Below are 19,063 nucleotides of genomic sequence, written 5' to 3'. Positions count from 1 at the left end.
AGGGCACTCCATCGACTGTGATGTGTATGGACAAATGATTATGATTCATTATTATGAATGATATAGGTATGTCTTATACTTTACATATTTATACTTTACATATTTATATTTCTTATACGTACATATTTTATATATTTATATAAAGATGCATATAATTATTAACGGAAAGATTGATTCAAGTTTTACACTGGTCTCTTTTTTTTCTTCTTTCTTTCCCACAGGCCACTGCTTCGAAACAGACTTTTCCAGCTCGAACCAAATGCCATACAACAAGTCAACAAACCAGTCCAACAAGTCAGCAAACCAGTTATTCCAGTGTAAGATCTGTGTCCGTTACTTTAGATCCAAATCTCTCTTGAGTAAACACACCAAGAAGGTACATGGAGCCACACTAAGTGGTGGGAGCTCACCAGCCTCCCAGGCGTCCAAACAGTCCAACTACAACATCCTTATCCATGATAGTCTTGGGAAAGTGTTCTCCTGCCAGTATTGTACATACAAGTCTCCACGCAAAGCCAGGATCCTGAAACACCAAAAGATGTATCATAAAGGGAAACTTCATCTGGACCCCCCAGAATCTCCGTCTGAGGCTGTTGAAGAATCTGAGGCATTGTCGTCTGAGGAACCCAGTGAGGAACTAGAAGAGGATGTGGTGGACCGTGGCATCTTGGAGTCCATGGTTAAACCTCTGGGAAAGTCCAGGGGGAACCAGGTTCTTCGTGGTGAATGGTGTGATAACATGATGAAAAACAACAACATGGCGAAAAGGATCTCAGCCATCCACCCAGGTGGAGAAGGAGAGGGAAGCGCAGGCTCTTCTAAATCGGATTCCCCCTCTTCCCCAAGAAGCCCTCCTAACTCTAATATGGTTTCCAATGACCAGAGTGTTAATGAAGGCTCCTCAGTAGCCAACTGCTCAGTTTTCAAGCTCAGCAAGACCGCCTCTGGGATATCACCCTATCAGTATTCACAGATCCAATCGGTAGCGCCCAACAGCACAGGATCCTCCATTTTGTCTGAAAGGTCCACCTTCGTGATGTCTGATGTCTCCAACTCTGCCATAGAGATGGATTCAGGCATGCTGGATGACCCTAGGAGCACCTCTGAAGACGACGACGAACTGGGTGACGAGGATGACCCCAAATACACCGACCCGTTGTCAGCCGGTGATTCTGCTAAGCAGCTTCTGTCTGAGGAGGATAACAAGATGCTGGAGACTAAAGGGATACCGTTCAGAAGGTACATGAACAGGTTCCAATGTCCCTTCTGCTCTTTCCTCACCATGCATCGTAGAAGCATCTCCCGTCACATCGAAAACATACACCTGTCTGGTAAGACTACAGTGTACAAGTGTGACGTGTGCCCCTTCATCTGCACCAGCCCTCTCAAGTTAGGCACGCACAAGCAAAGCCACTCCTCAGACTGGGACACCATGGACTTGACCAGTGAAAGCCCAGGTCCTCAGAACGAGACTCCAGAACCAGTGAACGGAGGAAATGTTGCTGCTTCCAAAGTCAATGGGAAAAAGCTAAACAGTGTGCTAAATGACCTTAATCAGCAGAACCCTCACCGTTGTACTCTTTGTAGCTTCTCGACCACCACCCTGAAAGGTCTGAGGGTCCACCAGCAACACAAACACTCCTACTGTGACGAAATGCAAGCTGTCGTTCTGGAGGAGTCATCAAATGAGCAGCAGGACACTGAATTAGAAACTCTCTCCAATTCTCAGAGCTTTGTACAAAAAACCCAGACTTCGATTCTTGGACTTGGATCCAAAAAGCACTTAACTGGGAAAACAGCAAGAAAGTCCATCAACGACCTACCTTTGGATCTGTCTCCAGTCAAAAAGAGAACTAGGATTGATGAAATCGCCAACAACCTTCAGAGTAAGATCAGTCAACAACAGGAGGATCTGGTGATTAATCTGGAAGAAATTGATGATGAAGAGGAAGGAGAGCTCAACATTGATGAAGATGCGGGCAGAGACAAGGAGGAGAATGACAGCGATAGTAAAAATCATGGCTACGTTTACAACAAGCTTTACGAAGGCCGGGTGGGGAAAAGAAAAAGAACCCTTACGTCAAAGCTAAGAAACATTCCCATTGCGCTGACACTCTCTGAGGATGAGGACAACGACTCTGCTGATCCTAAAGCTGATTTCCAGGACCAGAGCAGCCAAGACAGCCGGGACACTTCTTTCCATGAGAACCTGGACTATTCAGAGGTCTCTGGGGTCGCACGCTTCTATTGCAAGCACTGTGACTACCACAACAAGTCAGCCCGCAGTGTAAGCACCCACTACCAGAGAATGCACCCTTATATCAAGTTTAGCTTTAGATACATCCTCGACCCCGAGGATCAGAGCGCAGTCTTCCGTTGCCTGGAGTGCTTCATCGAATACACCAACTTCAACGATCTTCACGATCACTACATGGATCACCACCCAGAAGCCAGCAATGTGCTGAACTTCAACCAGCCAGATCTGGTGTACATGTGCCGCTTCTGTTCGTACACAAGTCCAAACGTCAGGAGCTTGATGCCCCATTACCAAAGAATGCACCCTGAAGTTAAAATAAACAACGCTATGATCTTCTCAAGCTATGTGGTGGAACAGCAACACAAGGGTGCAGAATCTCAAACTCTGAGAGAAATATTAAACTCCGGTCCCAAGAGTTTCACCTGTAGCTCTTCCACTTCCACGCCCAAGTCCTCATCCAGTCCTGCCCACAAAAATGCTGCAAAGACGCAAGATACAACTGCAGAGACGGAAGCCCTGAAAGAGGGTGGTAACGTTGTGGTGTATGACTGTGAAGTGTGCTCCTTTGCTAGCCCTAACATGCACTCTGTTCTAGTTCACTATCAGAAGAAGCACCCAGAGCAGAAGGCCTCGTATTTCCGCATTCAGAAAACTATGAGGGTTATCACAGTTGATAGGCCACTGTCAGCAGGCAGCTCTTCCTACAATGTCAACATACCCACCCCTGTGAAGTCATCCAGCGCCACAATGCCATTTGGTACGGATGAGGAGATCTACTACTGTAAACATTGTGTTTACAGCAACCGCTCTGTTGTGGGTGTTCTTGTCCATTATCAAAAGAGACATCCAGAAATAAAAGTGACAGCGAAATACATCAAGCATGCCACTCCCACCCCTGGGTTGATGAAACTAATGGATGAGCTACAGATTGCACCTCCAAAGCAGTTCCTCAAACAGTTCAACAACAACGGATTCGATGGATCCAGTAATTCCCACGGTAGGGTTGGCACAGAGAAGGGAGAAGCAGAGATGCTCTTCTTCTGTCAGCACTGTGACTATGGGAACCGCACTGTAAAAGGAGTGCTGATTCACTACCAAAAGAAGCACAGGGACGCAAAGTCGAATGCTGACCTTGTACGCCGGCACACTGCAGTGGTCCGCAGTCAACGAGAACGAGCTCAGATGGGCCAGTCAGGCACTGCAGCCTCTGCCATTGCTCCTGCTGCTCCTGCTGAGATAGAGACGTCCTCCGAAACCCTTCGCTCTTTGAAGTGCAGGCACTGCTCTTATACATCTCCATACGTGTATGCCTTGAAGAAGCACCTGAAGAAGGATCATCCTACTGTGAAGGCCACAGCCATGACCATTTTACACTGGGCGTACCAAGATGGCATCCTGGAGGCTGGTTACCACTGTGAGTGGTGCATCTATTCCCACGGAGAACCCAACGGGCTGCTCTTGCATTACCAAAGACGGCACCCAGAGCACAACGTTGACTACACATACATGGCCAGCAAGCTGTGGGCAGGGCCTGATACTACTGCCTCCCAGCCGGGAGGGAACGCTGGGGACACTAAGCACTACCAATGCAGAGATTGTGCCTTCGAGGCTTGTTCCATCTGGGATATCACCAACCACTACCAAGCTGTCCACCCCTGGGCTGTCAAAGGGGATGAGTCTGTGCTACTGGACATCATCAAAGGTCAAAGGTCCCAAGTGACACTCCACCCGTCGATGGCTAAAGGACCACCTTTCACTTTTCTTCCGACTGAGCACGATGAAGGCTCACAGGATATCCCTACGCCACCTCAAGAACACCTCCAACACCATCCCAGGCTCTCCCACACAAGCAGCTCTATCTCAAACAGCCCGTACCAGTGCACTGTATGTCTGTCTGAGTATAACAGCCTACATGGACTTCTGACACACTATGGCAAGAAACACCCAGGCATGAAAGTCAAGGCGGCTGACTTCGCACAGGAAGCTGATATCAATCCAAGTTCGGTTTACAAGTGCCGCCACTGTCCGTATGTGAACTCACGCATCCATGGAGTTCTCACTCATTACCAGAAGAGGCATCCGTTGGTGAAGGTCACCGCGGAGGACTTCTCAGATGATATAGAGCAGGTTAAAGATATAACTGAAGTGGATGACAAGTGCAAAACCCAAAGACAGGGCTATGGTGCGTACAGGTGCAAAATGTGCCCTTACACTCATGGGACATTGGAGAAACTGAAAATTCACTACGAGAAATATCACAATCAGCCAGCTTCAGATATGTTCAAGACTCCCCACATGCAATATTCCACAGTGAAAGATGAGCCGGTGGCTGAATGCAGTGCCACGAGTCTATCGTCAGAGGTACAAGAGGTCAGCGAATTCGAACTCGCTCTCACCCAGTTCCCCATCAACAAAGGAGAGGCCCATGCTGTGTTTAGGTGTCAGCTCTGCAAGTACTTCTGCTCGACCAGAAAAGGCATAGCTCGACACTACCGCATCAAACACAACAATGTCAGAGCTCAGCCGGAAGGCAAGAACAATGTCTTCAAGTGTGCTCTCTGTTCGTACACCAATCCCATTCGCAAAGGCCTGGCGGCTCACTATCAGAAGCGTCATGACATTGATGCCTACTACACACATTGCCTGGCAGCCTCCAAGACGTTGACGGAGAAGCCCAGTAAAGTGGTGGTGCCCTTGGCGTCGGAGGCGGAAGGGTCGGAGCTGACTGAGGAGTTACGATTGGCCGTGGAGAGGAGAAAGTGTTCGCTCTGTGCTTTCCAGGCCTTCAGCAGGAAGAGCATAGTCTCCCACTACATCAAACGCCATCCAGGAGTCTTCCCCAAACGGCAACACTCCAGCAAACTCGGACGCTACTTCACTGTACTCTATGCCAAAGAACCGGAACCTATCGAAGAGGTGAACAAAGTGGTGGAGGTTGAACCGAAGCCCGAGCCAGAGGGAGAGGTTGCCGAGTGGCTGCCGTTCAAGTGTCTAAAATGCTTCCAGCTATCCTTCAGCACGGTCGATCTGCTCTCCATGCACTACAACGACCATCACAGTGGCAAGGACCTGAAGCGGGACTTCGTCATCCACCCCAGCCTTACGGAGGATGGGACGGAGACAGAGCTCTATCAGTGTGCCCACTGTGAGCTGAAATTCCTGGGCCTTCCTCTCCTCAGCACTCACCTGATGAACCATAACGAGGAGTTCCAGAAGAGGGCGATGAGGCAGGAGAGGAGGAGGCAGCTCCTTAGCAAGCAGAAGGCATCTGAGCCACCGGAGACAAAGGCTGAGAAGGTGAGTTGTACAGTTCAAGGACAAGTTATTTATCATCTCAGTAAAATACTAGTTGTGGTCAGAGACGAATGAGATAGGCATAATAAGCAAGACTATAGGGAGCGTTTATCTTAACTCTGCATTGTTGGAAAAGGACTCGTAAGTAAGCATTTCACTGTTAGTCTAAAATGTGATGGCTAAAATAGCAATGTTACCCATAGTATTGAATAACGAATATGAAATGTTTAAGTATTATTTTAAGAAATTTCATCAGCAATAGAAAATATAATTGCAACTTGTTTACAATTTTGTCTGACCCCCCCCCCCCGTTACCCCTGCCTTTTAGCTGGTGAACAATGCTGACAAAGCTCCGATCGGCTACAGGTGTAACTTCTGTGTGGAGGTCCACCCCACTCTCAGAGCCATCTGTAACCACCTGAGGAAACACGTCCAGTACGGGGAGGTCAAGGAGGGCCATGTCAAGGTAATGATGATCACATAGCCAAGGGTTTGGTAACATACGGGTGTCACACATACTCTTGACAAGTCTTACAGTGAATTATAACTGCATCATAATGCCTTCTACCTGCAGCTGCAGGCTCTAAGTATATATTTTTTTTTATCAGTATTCAGTCACTAGTTCATTTTGACTGTAGAGTTAGTAGGTTTATTGCTTATATAAATGCTTTATATGCATATTATTAATGTACGTGCATTAAGATGGTTAAATACATTCTTACAAATAGAAGTATAATTTATTATTATGCGTGTTTTCATCCCATAACACATTTTAGCCCTTTTACCTCTCATTAAAACATGATCTCAGCTGAAACTGAAAGGTTACTTCTGAAGCTGCTTTTTAAATATTTAAAATCCCCCTAAAACGTATCTCTAAAAGCCACTGTGTCCCCCGTTTTCTTTGGTTCAGAGTCCGTCATGACTTCTGACTCCTAGCCCTCAGAAACCCCCACACTGCTGAGGTCGGTTTTTAGGGGACAGCAGGGTTCTGTTTTCAGTTTTGTTTATTGCAACGGAGGCCCCTGGGTAGACAGTCTGTCAACTTCCCCTGGAGAAAACAAGTGAGGTAGTCCCTCCCTCCCGTTGCAGGGCAGGCAGGCACCTAGGTAGACAGTGTCACCTTCCCCTGGAAAAAACAAGTGAGGTAGTCCCTCCCGTGGCAGGGCAGGCAGGCAGGCACCTGGGTAGACAGTCTGTCAACTTCCCCTGGAGAAAACAAGTGAGGTAGTCCCTCCCTTCCATTGCAGGGCAGGCAGGGGAAAAAGAAGCCATAACTTTGAGTGCAGTGGATAACCGCTTGGACATTAGTATTCCACTGAGCTTGCCAGGGACTTGGCAAAGGGACGACAGGCCTGAAGATTTAAAGCCTCACCCAAAAAGGAAGCCAAATGAATGCCTGGTTGATTCTGCGGGCCATGCCACCCCAGGCCGTTGTAATGCTGTATACAGAAGATGGCATGGCTGAAGTCCTGTCAGAAAGAGAGCGAGAGAAGCCATCTCCATGATGGCACCAACTATTAGGACTAGAAAACTAAACTAAACCACTCTGGAAATTTGCCCCCAACTAAGTGTGGTGGAAATATTTTGAATATGAAGACAAAGTCAAATCAGAGAAATACAGCTTATAGCAAATATTTACACTGCATATTTGTTTCATATGAACATCTAGGCTATTACATGGTTCTGTACTAGTTTGTACTAGATCTCTTGCCATTTACATTGGCCCTGGCCTGTCCCCTAGCTCTCCCAGAGGGTGGGTGAGAATAGGCTGACGATGCAAGGCTGGCCAGCTCTGCGGACGCCCATCTTATTTATGGTCCTATGAAGTGCGGGGTCAGGTCCTTGAGCAGAAATAGTGAGCTTCCTGTAGGCCATAAAAAGCCACGTTGGTTGTCTGTTGGCCGTCATGTCAGTGTGAGAGAGCAAGAGAGAGAGGGAGAGTTTGCACGGGGCCTAGGACAGAAAACACTTTGTGCTGCCTTTCCCAGATCAAGGAAGTGGGACATGCAGACCAGGACAGACCGTGGTCTTATTCATTAGGCGCCAAACAACGGAAAACGGACTGAAACCGGGAGGGACTACATGGACTTGCCCAGTCAGAAATACTAATTTCTGTTTCCTGTTGCAAAGCATTTAAAAACTTTTTTTCTTTCAATGGGCCATTGAATATGTCTCAGGCTGTGATCTCTGGTCGCCTGGTCTCTGTCGTGGCGTCTTTAAGGTTAATGTCCACATAATCAACTACAGTCACAGGAGGGCAAAGTTACTCCTCTTTGGCTAATAATGAGGAAGGTCTGTTAAAAAACAGAACCTACTTTAACCATCACCAACTGTCAGATTAAAGAAACCACACAGAAGACCTGGTTAGTGTTAGTGGTAACAGCAGTAGTAAGAATTTAGTTGTTCATTATGTAGACCTTGGGAATTGGCTCTACTTTCACAGGGCGTTTTAAACGTTGACTAGAAAAACCAATCAGTTTCTTAAAGCCCTACTTTTACACCTAAACCATTTTGCTGTTCTCTACGGTATGTCTAATTTACTGTTCTCTACGGTATGTCTAGTTTACTGTTCTCTACAGTATGTCTAATTTACTGTTCTCTACGGTATGTCTAATTTACTGTTCTCTACGGTATGTCTAATTTACTGTTCTCTACGGTATGTCTAATTTACTGTTCTCTACGGTATGTCTAATTTACTGTTCTCTACGGTATGTCTAATTTACTGTTCTCTACGGTATGTCTAATTTACTGTTCTCTACGGTATGTCTAATTTACTGTTCTCTACGGTATGTCTAATTTACTGTTCTCTACGGTATGTCTAATTTACTGTTCTCTACGGTATGTCTAATTTACTGTTCTCTACTGTATGTCTAATTTACTGTTCTCTACGGTATGTCTAATTTACTGTTCTCTACGGTATGTCTAATTTACTGTTCTCTACGGTATGTCTAATTTACTGTTCTCTACGGTATGTCTAATTTACTGTTCTCTACGGTATGTCTAATTTACTGTTCTCTACGGTATGTCTAGTTTACTGTTCTCTACGGTATGTCTAATTTACTGTTCTCTACGGTATGTCTAGTTTACTGTTCTCTACGGTATGTCTAATTTACTGTTCTCTACGGTATGTCTAATTTACTGTTCTCTACGGTATGTCTAATTTACTGTTCTCTACGGTATGTCTAATTTACTGTTCTCTACTGTATGTCTAATTTACTGTTCTCTACGGTATGTCTAATTTACTGTTCTCTACGGTATGTCTAATTTACTGTTCTCTACGGTATGTCTAATTTACTGTTCTCTACTGTATGTCTAATTTACTGTTCTCTACGGTATGTCTAATTTACTGTTCTCTACGGTATGTCTAATTTACTGTTCTCTACGGTATGTCTAATTTACTGTTCTCTACGGTATGTCTAATTTACTGTTCTCTACGGTATGTCTAGTTTACTGTTCTCTACAGTATGTCTAATTTACTGTTCTCTACGGTATGTCTAATTTACTGTTCTCTACGGTATGTCTAATTTACTGTTCTCTACGGTATGTCTAATTTACTGTTCTCTACGGTATGTCTAATTTACTGTTCTCTACGGTATGTCTAATTTACTGTTCTCTACGGTATGTCTAATTTACTGTTCTCTACTGTATGTCTAATTTACTGTTCTCTACGGTATGTCTAATTTACTGTTCTCTACTGTATGTCTAATTTACTGTTCTCTACGGTATGTCTAATTTACTGTTCTCTACGGTATGTCTAATTTACTGTTCTCTACTGTATGTCTAATTTACTGTTCTCTACGGTATGTCTAATTTACTGTTCTCTACGGTATGTCTAGTTTACTGTTCTCTACAGTATGTCTAATTTACTGTTCTCTACGGTATGTCTAATTTACTGTTCTCTACGGTATGTCTAATTTACTGTTCTCTACGGTATGTCTAATTTACTGTTCTCTACGGTATGTCTAATTTACTGTTCTCTACGGTATGTCTAATTTACTGTTCTCTACTGTATGTCTAATTTACTGTTCTCTACGGTATGTCTAATTTACTGTTCTCTACTGTATGTCTAATTTACTGTTCACTACAGCAGGGCTAGGCAATGGGCGGCCCGCGGGCCAAAACCGGCCTGCAAGTGATTTGTTCTTGGCTTGCAAAGTTTTTATACATTTTTTATTTTTTTTAACATTTGGTCAAAAAAGAGCAGGAATTCAGCAAGACATTAGTTTAATTACGAAATATGTTCCCAAGTATGTCCACAAATGAAAAAAAGAGACTTATGCGATCGTGTATCAATGTAGTCAAGGTAGGAAATAATTGTTATTTTCACATACAATATAGTTTTGGGCTTAGTTGCGGTCAATTTGCAGTGTAAAAATGTTTATGATTATGTTCCTACCCCCTGACCATCCACTCCGACAAAGAAAGGCCCGCGGCTGAATCTAGTTGGCTATCCCTGCTCTACAGTATGTCCATGCCAGTAGGGAGGTTATTCGAATTTAACTTCAATCACAGCTAGCAATATTGGTTTAAATAAAATTCAGGAATCAAATAACATATTGGACCATGAAGGTGTGACTGACTAGGCTCAATCTCAAGTTCTGTACGCACCACGAGACTGTTAACCCAGTGAGCCAAAGCCTAAAGCAAGGTTAGTTTGGTAGAATGAATAGTTTGGAGTACATTAGTCAGGACGACCTGTTAACTGCCAAAGCATATGGAAATGATAAATAAATATAGCTGCTATAATGCTGTTCTCCCTCTGTCCTTCACCTCAGCAGGAAGTCACAGATGTACCATTGTCCACCATCCCGGGAGAGAACAGCATCACCAACGGAGAGGTGGAAGAGGTGACCGACAATTCCATCATGGAGACATCCCCCAAGGACATGACGATGGTTGCCGGGGATGCGGTTGCCATAGAAACAACGGAGATGTCAGTTGGAGAGGGGGTTGGGGTAGTGGCGCCCGTCGGCCAGCAGGTGAAGGAGAGGCTTGTTGGGGGACACCCGTGTGCTCAGTGCGACCGCGTCTTCATGTCGATGCAGGGGCTGAGGTCCCACGAGAGGAGCCACTCAGCCATGGCCATGTTCACCAGAGAGGACAAGTACAGCTGCCAGTATTGCCAGTTCGTCTCCCCCTTCAGACACAAGTAAGAGGACATAATATAGACTTAAAGAGATAATATAAATGATTGATTCACTGCTTGTCACACACACACACACCAAAGGGCATACAGTACATGTATATATCAGAGGCATTCTGGGATTTGGAGTTCACTTTCGTAGGCCCTCTGAATTGTTTAAGATTCTTAGATCCTCTAATGTCTTGGTGTGTGTGTGTGTGGCTATGTTCTGTATGGCATTTACTCTACTGCACCTGTCTCCTTAGCTGTGATTTATTTCAACATTCTTTCTGGATGGAATGGAGCCTAAGTGCCAGTCTATTGGCGATTGACAATGACAGCAATAGAGAAGGAAAGAGCACAAACATATCTGGCACCAGGCTAGATGAAACACACATTGCCTCCCAATCTCACTCCAGTCCACTCCAGTGAGACACTGCAGGCATGGCAGTCATTTTGATTTGAATTTGTCTTCTTATCCAAAGCTGAAAGACTTCATCTTTGTTGAGCTCCATTGTGTAATCCCACTGTACTGCATGTGCCCTGACCCAGAAAGGAAATGCGTTCCCATGCCACCCAAGAGGCTTGGATGAAAACACACTAATATTCCCCAGATAGGTTCTATGTGGTTTGCAGTCAGACACAAAGAGATACACTAGGGATACAGGGACTGTGGTAGATGTTTTCCCCTACGGCCTCTGCTCAATAGTCATTGGAAATTGTGGTTTTGAAAAGGGAAGTAATATGAAAACAGATTCCCTCTGCTTCCCTGAAAGCATTCTGTTGTGATGTGTTGGAACATGTGTGAAGATATTTCTTTCTCTATATCTCTCTTTGTGTCCCTCTCTGTCTCTTCGCTCTGTCTGTCTCCCCTCTCTCTAACCCTCTTCCTCCTACTTCCTCTCTGTCTCCATCTCTTCAGTCTGGACAGACACGTGCAGTCCCACCATGGGCACCACAAGCCTTTCAGATGCAAGCTCTGTCCCTTTAAGTCTGCCTACCTGAGTCGCCTGAAGAGTCACCTACACAAAGCACACGCAGGTAGAAAACAACCACAACACACCTCACTGAGCTCTATACGACTACCTGAAACGGACAGTGTTCATGGGGGGGTCCGAAATAGAACTCTATTCCCTACACACCCACGTAAAGAAATACTATATTATACTATGGTGTAAATACTGTTTTTGCAGACAAAAATCTGCAAGAACACTACAGTGACTGCTGTATTATACTGTAGTATTTACTGTAGAATACTGTATTATACTGTAGTATTTACAGTTAACTATAGTATAAATTCTGTAGTAAAAGAAAACTGTAGTATATACTATAATAATTACTGTAGCGTTTTTGTGGACTGTACTATACTGTAGTATTTACTGTAGTGTTTTTGTGGACTGTACTATACTGTAGTATTTATCTGTAGTGTTTTTGTGGACTGTACTATACTGTAGTATTTACTGTAGTGTTTTTATGGACTGTACTATACTGTAGTATTTATCTGTAGTGTTTTTGTGGACTGTACTATACTGTAGCATTTACTGTAGTGTTTTTGTGGACTGTACTATACTGTAGTATTTACTGTAGTGTTTTTGTGGACTGTACTATACTGTAGTATTTACTGTAGTGTTTCTGTGGACTGTACTATACTGTAGTATTTACTGTAGTGTTTTTGTGGACTGTACTATACTGCAGTATTTATCTGTAGTGTTTTTGTGGACTGTACTATACTGTAGTATTAACTGTAGTGTTTTTGTGGACTGTACTATACTGTAGTATTTACTGTAGTGTTTTTGTGGACTGTACTATACTGTAGTATTTATCTGTAGTGTTTTTGTGGACTGTACTATACTGTAGTATTTACTGTAGTGTTTTTGTGGACTGTACTTTACTGTAGTGTTTTTGTGGACTGTACTATACTGTAGTATTTACTGTAGTGTTTTTGTGGACTGTACTATACTGTAGTATTTACTGTAGTGTTTTTGTGGACTGTACTATACTGTAGTATTTACTGTAGTGTTTTTGTGGACTGTACTATACTGTAGTATTTATCTGTAGTGTTTTTGTGGACTGTACTATACTGTAGTATTTATCTGTAGTGTTTTTGTGGACTGTACTATACTGTAGTATTAACTGTAGTGTTTTTGTGGACTGTACTATACTGTAGTATTTACTGTAGTGTTTTTGTGGACTGTACTATACTGTAGTATTTATCTGTAGTGTTTTTGTGGACTGTACTATACTGTAGTATTTATATTTACTGTAGTGTTTTTGTGGACTGTATTATACTGTAGTATTTACTGTAGTGTTTTTGTGGACTGTACTATACTGTAGTATTTACTGTAGTGTTTTTGTGGACTGTACTATACTGTAGTATTTATCTGTAGTGTTTTTGTGGACTGTACTATACTGTAGTATTTACTGTAGTGTTTTTGTGGACTGTACTTTACTGTAGTGTTTTTGTGGACTGTACTATACTGTAGTATTTACTGTAGTGTTTTTGTGGACTGTACTATACTGTAGTATTTACTGTAGTGTTTTTGTGGACTGTACTATACTGTTGTATTTATCTGTAGTGTTTTTGTGGGCTGTACTATACTGTAGTATTTACTGTAGTGTTTTTGTGGACAGTACTGTAGTATTTACTGTAGTGTTTTTGTGGACTGTACTATACTGTAGTATTTACTGTGGTGTTTTTGTGGACTGTACTGTAGTATTTACTGTAGTGTTTTTGTGGACTGTACTATACTGTAGTATTTACTGTAGCGTTTTTGTGGACTGTACTATACTGTAGTATTTACTGTAGTGTTTTTGTGGACTGTACTATACTGTAGTATTTACTGTAGTGTTTTTGTGGACTGTACTATACTGTAGTATTTACTGTAGTGTTTTTGTGGACTGTACTATACTGTAGTGTTTTTGTTTAATTATCTTTGACATGGAAGTGGAGGCTTTCTCCTTCAGGAAACCTACTAAAACAGCACATTTTCCATAAGCTGTATAGGTAGGTAGTTAAGACTGGGATCTGAACGGATAATTCAGGGCTCCTGCTCTTTTCTATCACCTGTAGGGTGAACACGTCTTCACTTCGCATGTAGGTTTCTCACTCATGGGTGGCACAAATTATGAAATGGGGAGGGGATTTTTTTAAACCTTTATTTAACTAGGCAAGTCAGTTAAGAACAAATTCTTATTTTCAATGATGGCCTAGGAACAGTGGGTTAACTGCCTGGTCAGGGGCAGAACGACAGCTCAGGGATTTGAACTTGCAACCTTTCGGTTACTAGTCTGACGCTCTAACCACTAGGCTACCCGGTTTATGCAAAAAAGATACTGTAGTGTTTACTGTAGTTATATAAAAAAAAGTGTTGTGTTTTTGCAGACTGTAGTGTTTTTGCGGACATTACTGTAGTATTTACTGCAGTCTTTTAAAAAAAATAATACTATAGTATTTACTATAGTATTCTACAGTATACTACAACATTCCATAGTAAGTACTGCACATGATCAAGGGATACAACAGTATGTAGTATAGTATTCTACAGTATAATACAGTTTCCTATAGAATACTGTAGTATGTACTGTAGTATTCTATACTGTCCTTCACAAGCAAAAGAGTAGTAACTGCACATTTGGTCAAAAATGTGTTACTGACATTTTTGATACATTAAATGCATGCTTTATCATGTGGACAAATATTCTACCTCCATTGTGTTGTGTTATGGAGAGAATGGTGTGTCATGTTTTCAGTAACTGCAAAAACCAAGGAAACCAAGGGGGAAAAAAACAAGGAAAAAAGCACGCCAGTTACTGCCTTTGACCTTGGTGTCACCAATCTGCAGTGTGTACGGTTTACCTTGGTATTATTGATTCTTCTTTGCTGATACAAGTATCAAACTATATGAAACTGATAGCCACATACAAATAAATGTATGAACACAAGTTTGTGTTTAAAAAAAAATCATAATGGAAATGTATTCCAGTGGGTGTAAGAAGCAAGAAGGCAGTAACTGCAGTCTAGGGTCAAAGGTCATGTCAGAGGTCAGAGTCAATATGAAAAAAAAAAGACCTTATAGTAAGACAACAGATTTTCAGTGATCTGCCAACTCATTTGGCTGGACAATTAAAACTTTAAAGCTATTTTTCCCAGTTACACTCAATGAGTAGTTATTGCTATTTTACTTGGTAGGGCAGTATAGTAAACTGTAGTATTTTTTCATGTGGGTAGTGCATTACCTTTACAGGGCTGTGGTTAATAGTATAACAATTCAGACGCAACCCACGTGTACCTGCTGGTCCCAGATCTGTTCATGCTGCCAAACATGACTTAATAGGAGCTGGCTAAACAACACAAACTGATCTAGGACCAAGCTAGTGGGTTATTATTGTCCCCAGCTGTGTATTGGGGCTGTGGCCTAGTCTGAATGTATGACTTTACCAGAGCTGTTCGAGGATACTAAATCAACACTAATATCAGTAGTTTCTTAGATGTCCCCTATGGGAATATCTTAAACTCAGCCTGTCATTTAGTGCAAGGAATATCTGTCATACAAGTGGCTGCGGATTTGCTCTGTGTGTGATGTTGTTGGATATTTACTCCTATAGGCTGCACTGATGCAGCCAGGGAACCAACTCCAGAACAGAGGAATAGATATGATAGCCAATCATCACAAATGACAATGCGAGTACATAGAAGAATCATCTAAAAACTAGTCATGAATGTTGTCTCAGTTATGATGGGAAAAGAACACAGAAAGATGAGTCAACAACAATCAACAATTGCTTCAGATAATCGACTCCAAAGCAGAGCCATTTAACATTTGATTACATGTTGAAGGTGTTCTAACATGGTTTGTTAGTGGTGGTTTTCTTCAAAACGTCTTCTGTTGTTTACAGTATATTATACCACAGCAGTGTTGAAAACTTGTTTCTGATTTGTTGGAAGGGCATTCTAGAATGGGCATTTAAACCAGATTACAGGACAGTTGAAAAAGATTGGGTTTGGATTGCTGCCTTGGTAATGGATCATGTGTATGCGGTGGAATCCATAGCTTGTAGCATGTGAATGCTGCTTCTCTCGATAAGGTGCAAAAGTCATTGAAGGGTAGAGCAGTAGAAAATGAGTGTCAGCACCCCTCTTTTCAGGTCCGTTGGCTGCCAAAGGCACTGTGGCTCTTTCAGTCTAGCTGAAAGCTTTTGGCCTTACAATATAGTATCAAGCCAATCGATTTGCCCTTGAATAGATTCGGGGTTCTCATCATAAAAAGTGTCAAAAAAAGAAAATTGTCAGACGAGCGGCAGATTGTCGTGTCTTGAGCGACTCGGAGTCTAAAAACCGACTGGCGTGTTCGACTCCATACTAAGTTGGACAAAGCCGCTCTCAAAAGAGAGCCGCTCTGACCAACGTTTCTGCTACTTTGCCGAAGAGAGAGAGTCCTTTCTTTTACACTATCATAGTTTTTTTTATTTTTAGTTGTTTTTTTTACTGTGACTTTAATGAAATTATATTTAGGGATATATTATCATCAAACTGCAAAAGATACATGAAATATTGATATGATCTTTATTTATTCTTGACACATACAGGTGTCTTTGGGTCCTTGAGAATCTCTAACGGTTACATAAAACCCATGTTTTATTATGAGCCATTCTGACTCTGGGTTACTTTACTTGCTATTATTATTATTATTATTATTATTATTACTATTTTACAGGCGAGAACACCTATAAGTGCTTGTCCTGCCCCTTCTCCTCAATGACTATCAGCCAGCTGAAGGAGCACTCTCTGAGGGACCATGGGGAGGCCCTGACCCTCCCCAGGCTTCGTGCTGGCGCTACCACCCAGGGCCCCCAGACCAGGCCCCTCAGGCTGGGCTCAGACCCTCACCAGACACCCCTGACCTCTAACCTTGACGGTAAGAGCTCCATCTGTATTACCAAGCAGACTGAGATGGAAGACTTTTATTGATCGTAGATTGTTTTTAGTTTGATATTTTGTATACTTTTTTTTAACCAGGAAGGTAATTGCGATTAACATATCTTATTCAAATGAGCCCTAATTTATTCGCTGATATACCGTTTATTTTAGGATGTTTTCATATATAGACTGGCTTGCGAAAGTATACACCCCCTTGGAATTTTTCCTAGTTTGTTGCCTTATAACCGGGAATTAAAATGGATTTTTGGGGGGGTTTGTATCATTTGATTTACACAACATGCCTACCACTTTGAAGATGCAAAATATTTTTTCTTGTGAAACAAACAAGAAATAAGACAAAAAACAACATATAACTTGAGCGTGCATAACTAATCACCCCCCCAATACTCTTTAGAGTCACCATTTGCAGCAATTACAGCTGCAAGTCTCTTGGGGTATGTCTCTATAAGCTTGGCACATTTAGCCACTGGGATTTTTGCCCATTCTTCAAGGCAAAACTGCTCCTGCTACTTCAAGTTGGATGGGTTCCGCTGGTGTACAGCAATCTTTAAGTCATACCACAGAGTCTCAATTGGATTGAGGTCTAGGCTTTGACTAGGCCATTCCAAGACATTTAAATGTTTCCCCTTAAACCACTTGAATGTTGCTTTAGTATGCTTAGGGTCTTTGTCCTGCTGGAAGGTAAACCTCCGTCCCAGTCTCAAATCTCTGGAAGACTGAAGCAGGTTTCCCGCAAGAATTTCCCTATATTTAGCACCATCCTTCATTCCTTCAATTCTGACCAGTTTCCCGGTCCCTGCCAATGAAAAACATCCCCGCAGCATGATGCTGCCAACACCATGATCCACTGTGGGGATGTTGTTCTTGGGGTGATGAGAGGTGTTTGGTTTGCGCCAGACATAGCATTTTCCTTGATGGCCAAAAAGTTCAATTTTAGTCTCATCTGACCAGAGTACCTTCTTCCATATGTTTGGGAAGTCTCCCACATGCCTTTTGGCGAACACCAAACGTGTTTGCTTATTTTTTCCTTTAAGCAATGGCTTTTTTCTGGTCACTGTTCCGTAAAGCCCAGCTCTGTGGAGTGTACAGCTTAAAGTGATCTTATGGACAGATACTCTCATCTCCGCTGTGGAGCTCCTTCGGGGTTATCTTTGGTCTCTTTGTTGCCTCTCTGATTAATGCCCTCCTTGCCTGGTCCGTGAGTTTTGGTGGGTGGCCCTCTCTTGGCAGGTTTGTTGTGGTGCCATATTCTTTCCATTTTTTATAATGTGGTGCTCCCTGATCAGTACTTCTCCCTGACCTGTTTGGAAAGCTCCTTGGTCTTGGTGCCGCTTGCTTGGTGGTGCCCCTTGCTTAGTGGTGTTACAGACTCTGGGGCCTTTCAGAATAAGTGTATATATACTGAGATCATGTGACAGATCATGTGACACTTAGATTGTACACAGGTGGACTTTAACTAATTATGTGACTTCTGAAGGTAATTGGTGTCACCAGATCTTATTTAGTGGCTTCATAGCAAAGGGGGTGAATATATATGCACCCACCACTTTTCAGTTTTACATTTTTTTTAAACAAGTAATTTTTTTTTCATTTCACTTCACCAATTTGGACTAGTTTGTGTGTCCATTACATTAAATCCAAATAAAAATCTATTTAAATTACCAGTTGTGTAACGATCGTTGTGTGAAGGAGTGGACCAAAACGCAGCGTGCTAAGTGTTCATGATAAATGTAATACTCAAAACACTCGAACAAAATAACAAAGAGGGGAAAACCTAAACAGTCCTGTCAGGTGCAGACACTAAACAGAAAACAACTACCCACAAAACCCAAACGAAAAAGGACAACTTATATATGATCCCCAATCAGAGACAACGATAAGACAGCTGCCTCTGATTGGGAACCACACCAACATAGAAATAAAGAAACTAGAATGCCCACCCTAGTCACACCCTGGCCTAACCAAAATAGAGAATAAAAACCTCTCTATGTCCAGGGCGTGACAGGTTGTAGTGCAACAAAATAGGAAAAACGCCAAGGAGGTGAATACTTTTGCAAGGCACTGTACAGGAGAACTCCTTTTTTAAAATAGATTATCTCAGTCCTGTTTAAAGTGAACTCTGGGGTTAAAAAAAAAACCAGGAAGAACACTCCCCTTGCCTTTTGATTGAGGAGAGGCGAAGGTCAAGAGCCATGCATCCTCCGAAACAACGACTCTGCCAAGCCGCACTGCTTCTTAACACACTGCTCACTTAACCCAGAAGCCAGCCAATGTGTCGAAGAAAACCCCGTACAACTGTCGACCGTGTCAGCGTGTATGCGCCCGGCCCGCCGCAGGAGGGGCAGTCTGACGGACAAATCTGGGTTTGGTGGATGCCTAGAGAACGCTACCTGCCCCAGTGTGTAGTGCCAACTGTAAAGTTTGGTGGAGGATGGCTTTTTCTTTGCAACTC

At 42.8% G+C, this 19,063-nt stretch overlaps 1 protein-coding gene across 4 annotated transcripts in view; it reads left to right on the top strand.

The window, feature by feature from the left end:
* LOC110536958 (zinc finger protein 462) overlaps positions 1-19,063 on the top strand; it is a 64,918-nt gene that overhangs the window by 30,768 nt on the left and 15,087 nt on the right. For 2 of the 4 annotated variants that reach the window (XM_036936913.1, XM_036936914.1), the window contains exons 3-7: positions 222-5,554; positions 5,880-6,017; positions 10,327-10,700; positions 11,596-11,714; positions 16,388-16,588. In XM_036936913.1, the coding sequence (XP_036792808.1) occupies positions 222-5,554; positions 5,880-6,017; positions 10,327-10,700; positions 11,596-11,714; positions 16,388-16,588 (6,165 nt within the window). The remainder of the gene's footprint in view (positions 1-221; positions 5,555-5,879; positions 6,018-10,326; positions 10,701-11,595; positions 11,715-16,387; positions 16,589-19,063) is intronic. The other 2 variants (XM_036936915.1, XM_036936916.1) reach the window with 2 other exon arrangements.

This window comes from Oncorhynchus mykiss, chromosome 12, assembly GCF_013265735.2.
Source record: "Oncorhynchus mykiss isolate Arlee chromosome 12, USDA_OmykA_1.1, whole genome shotgun sequence".
Taxonomy (NCBI): Eukaryota; Metazoa; Chordata; class Actinopteri; order Salmoniformes; family Salmonidae; genus Oncorhynchus; species Oncorhynchus mykiss.
The sequence above is the reverse complement of the archived record's forward strand: the minus strand, read 5'-3'. Positions and strand labels throughout refer to the sequence as shown.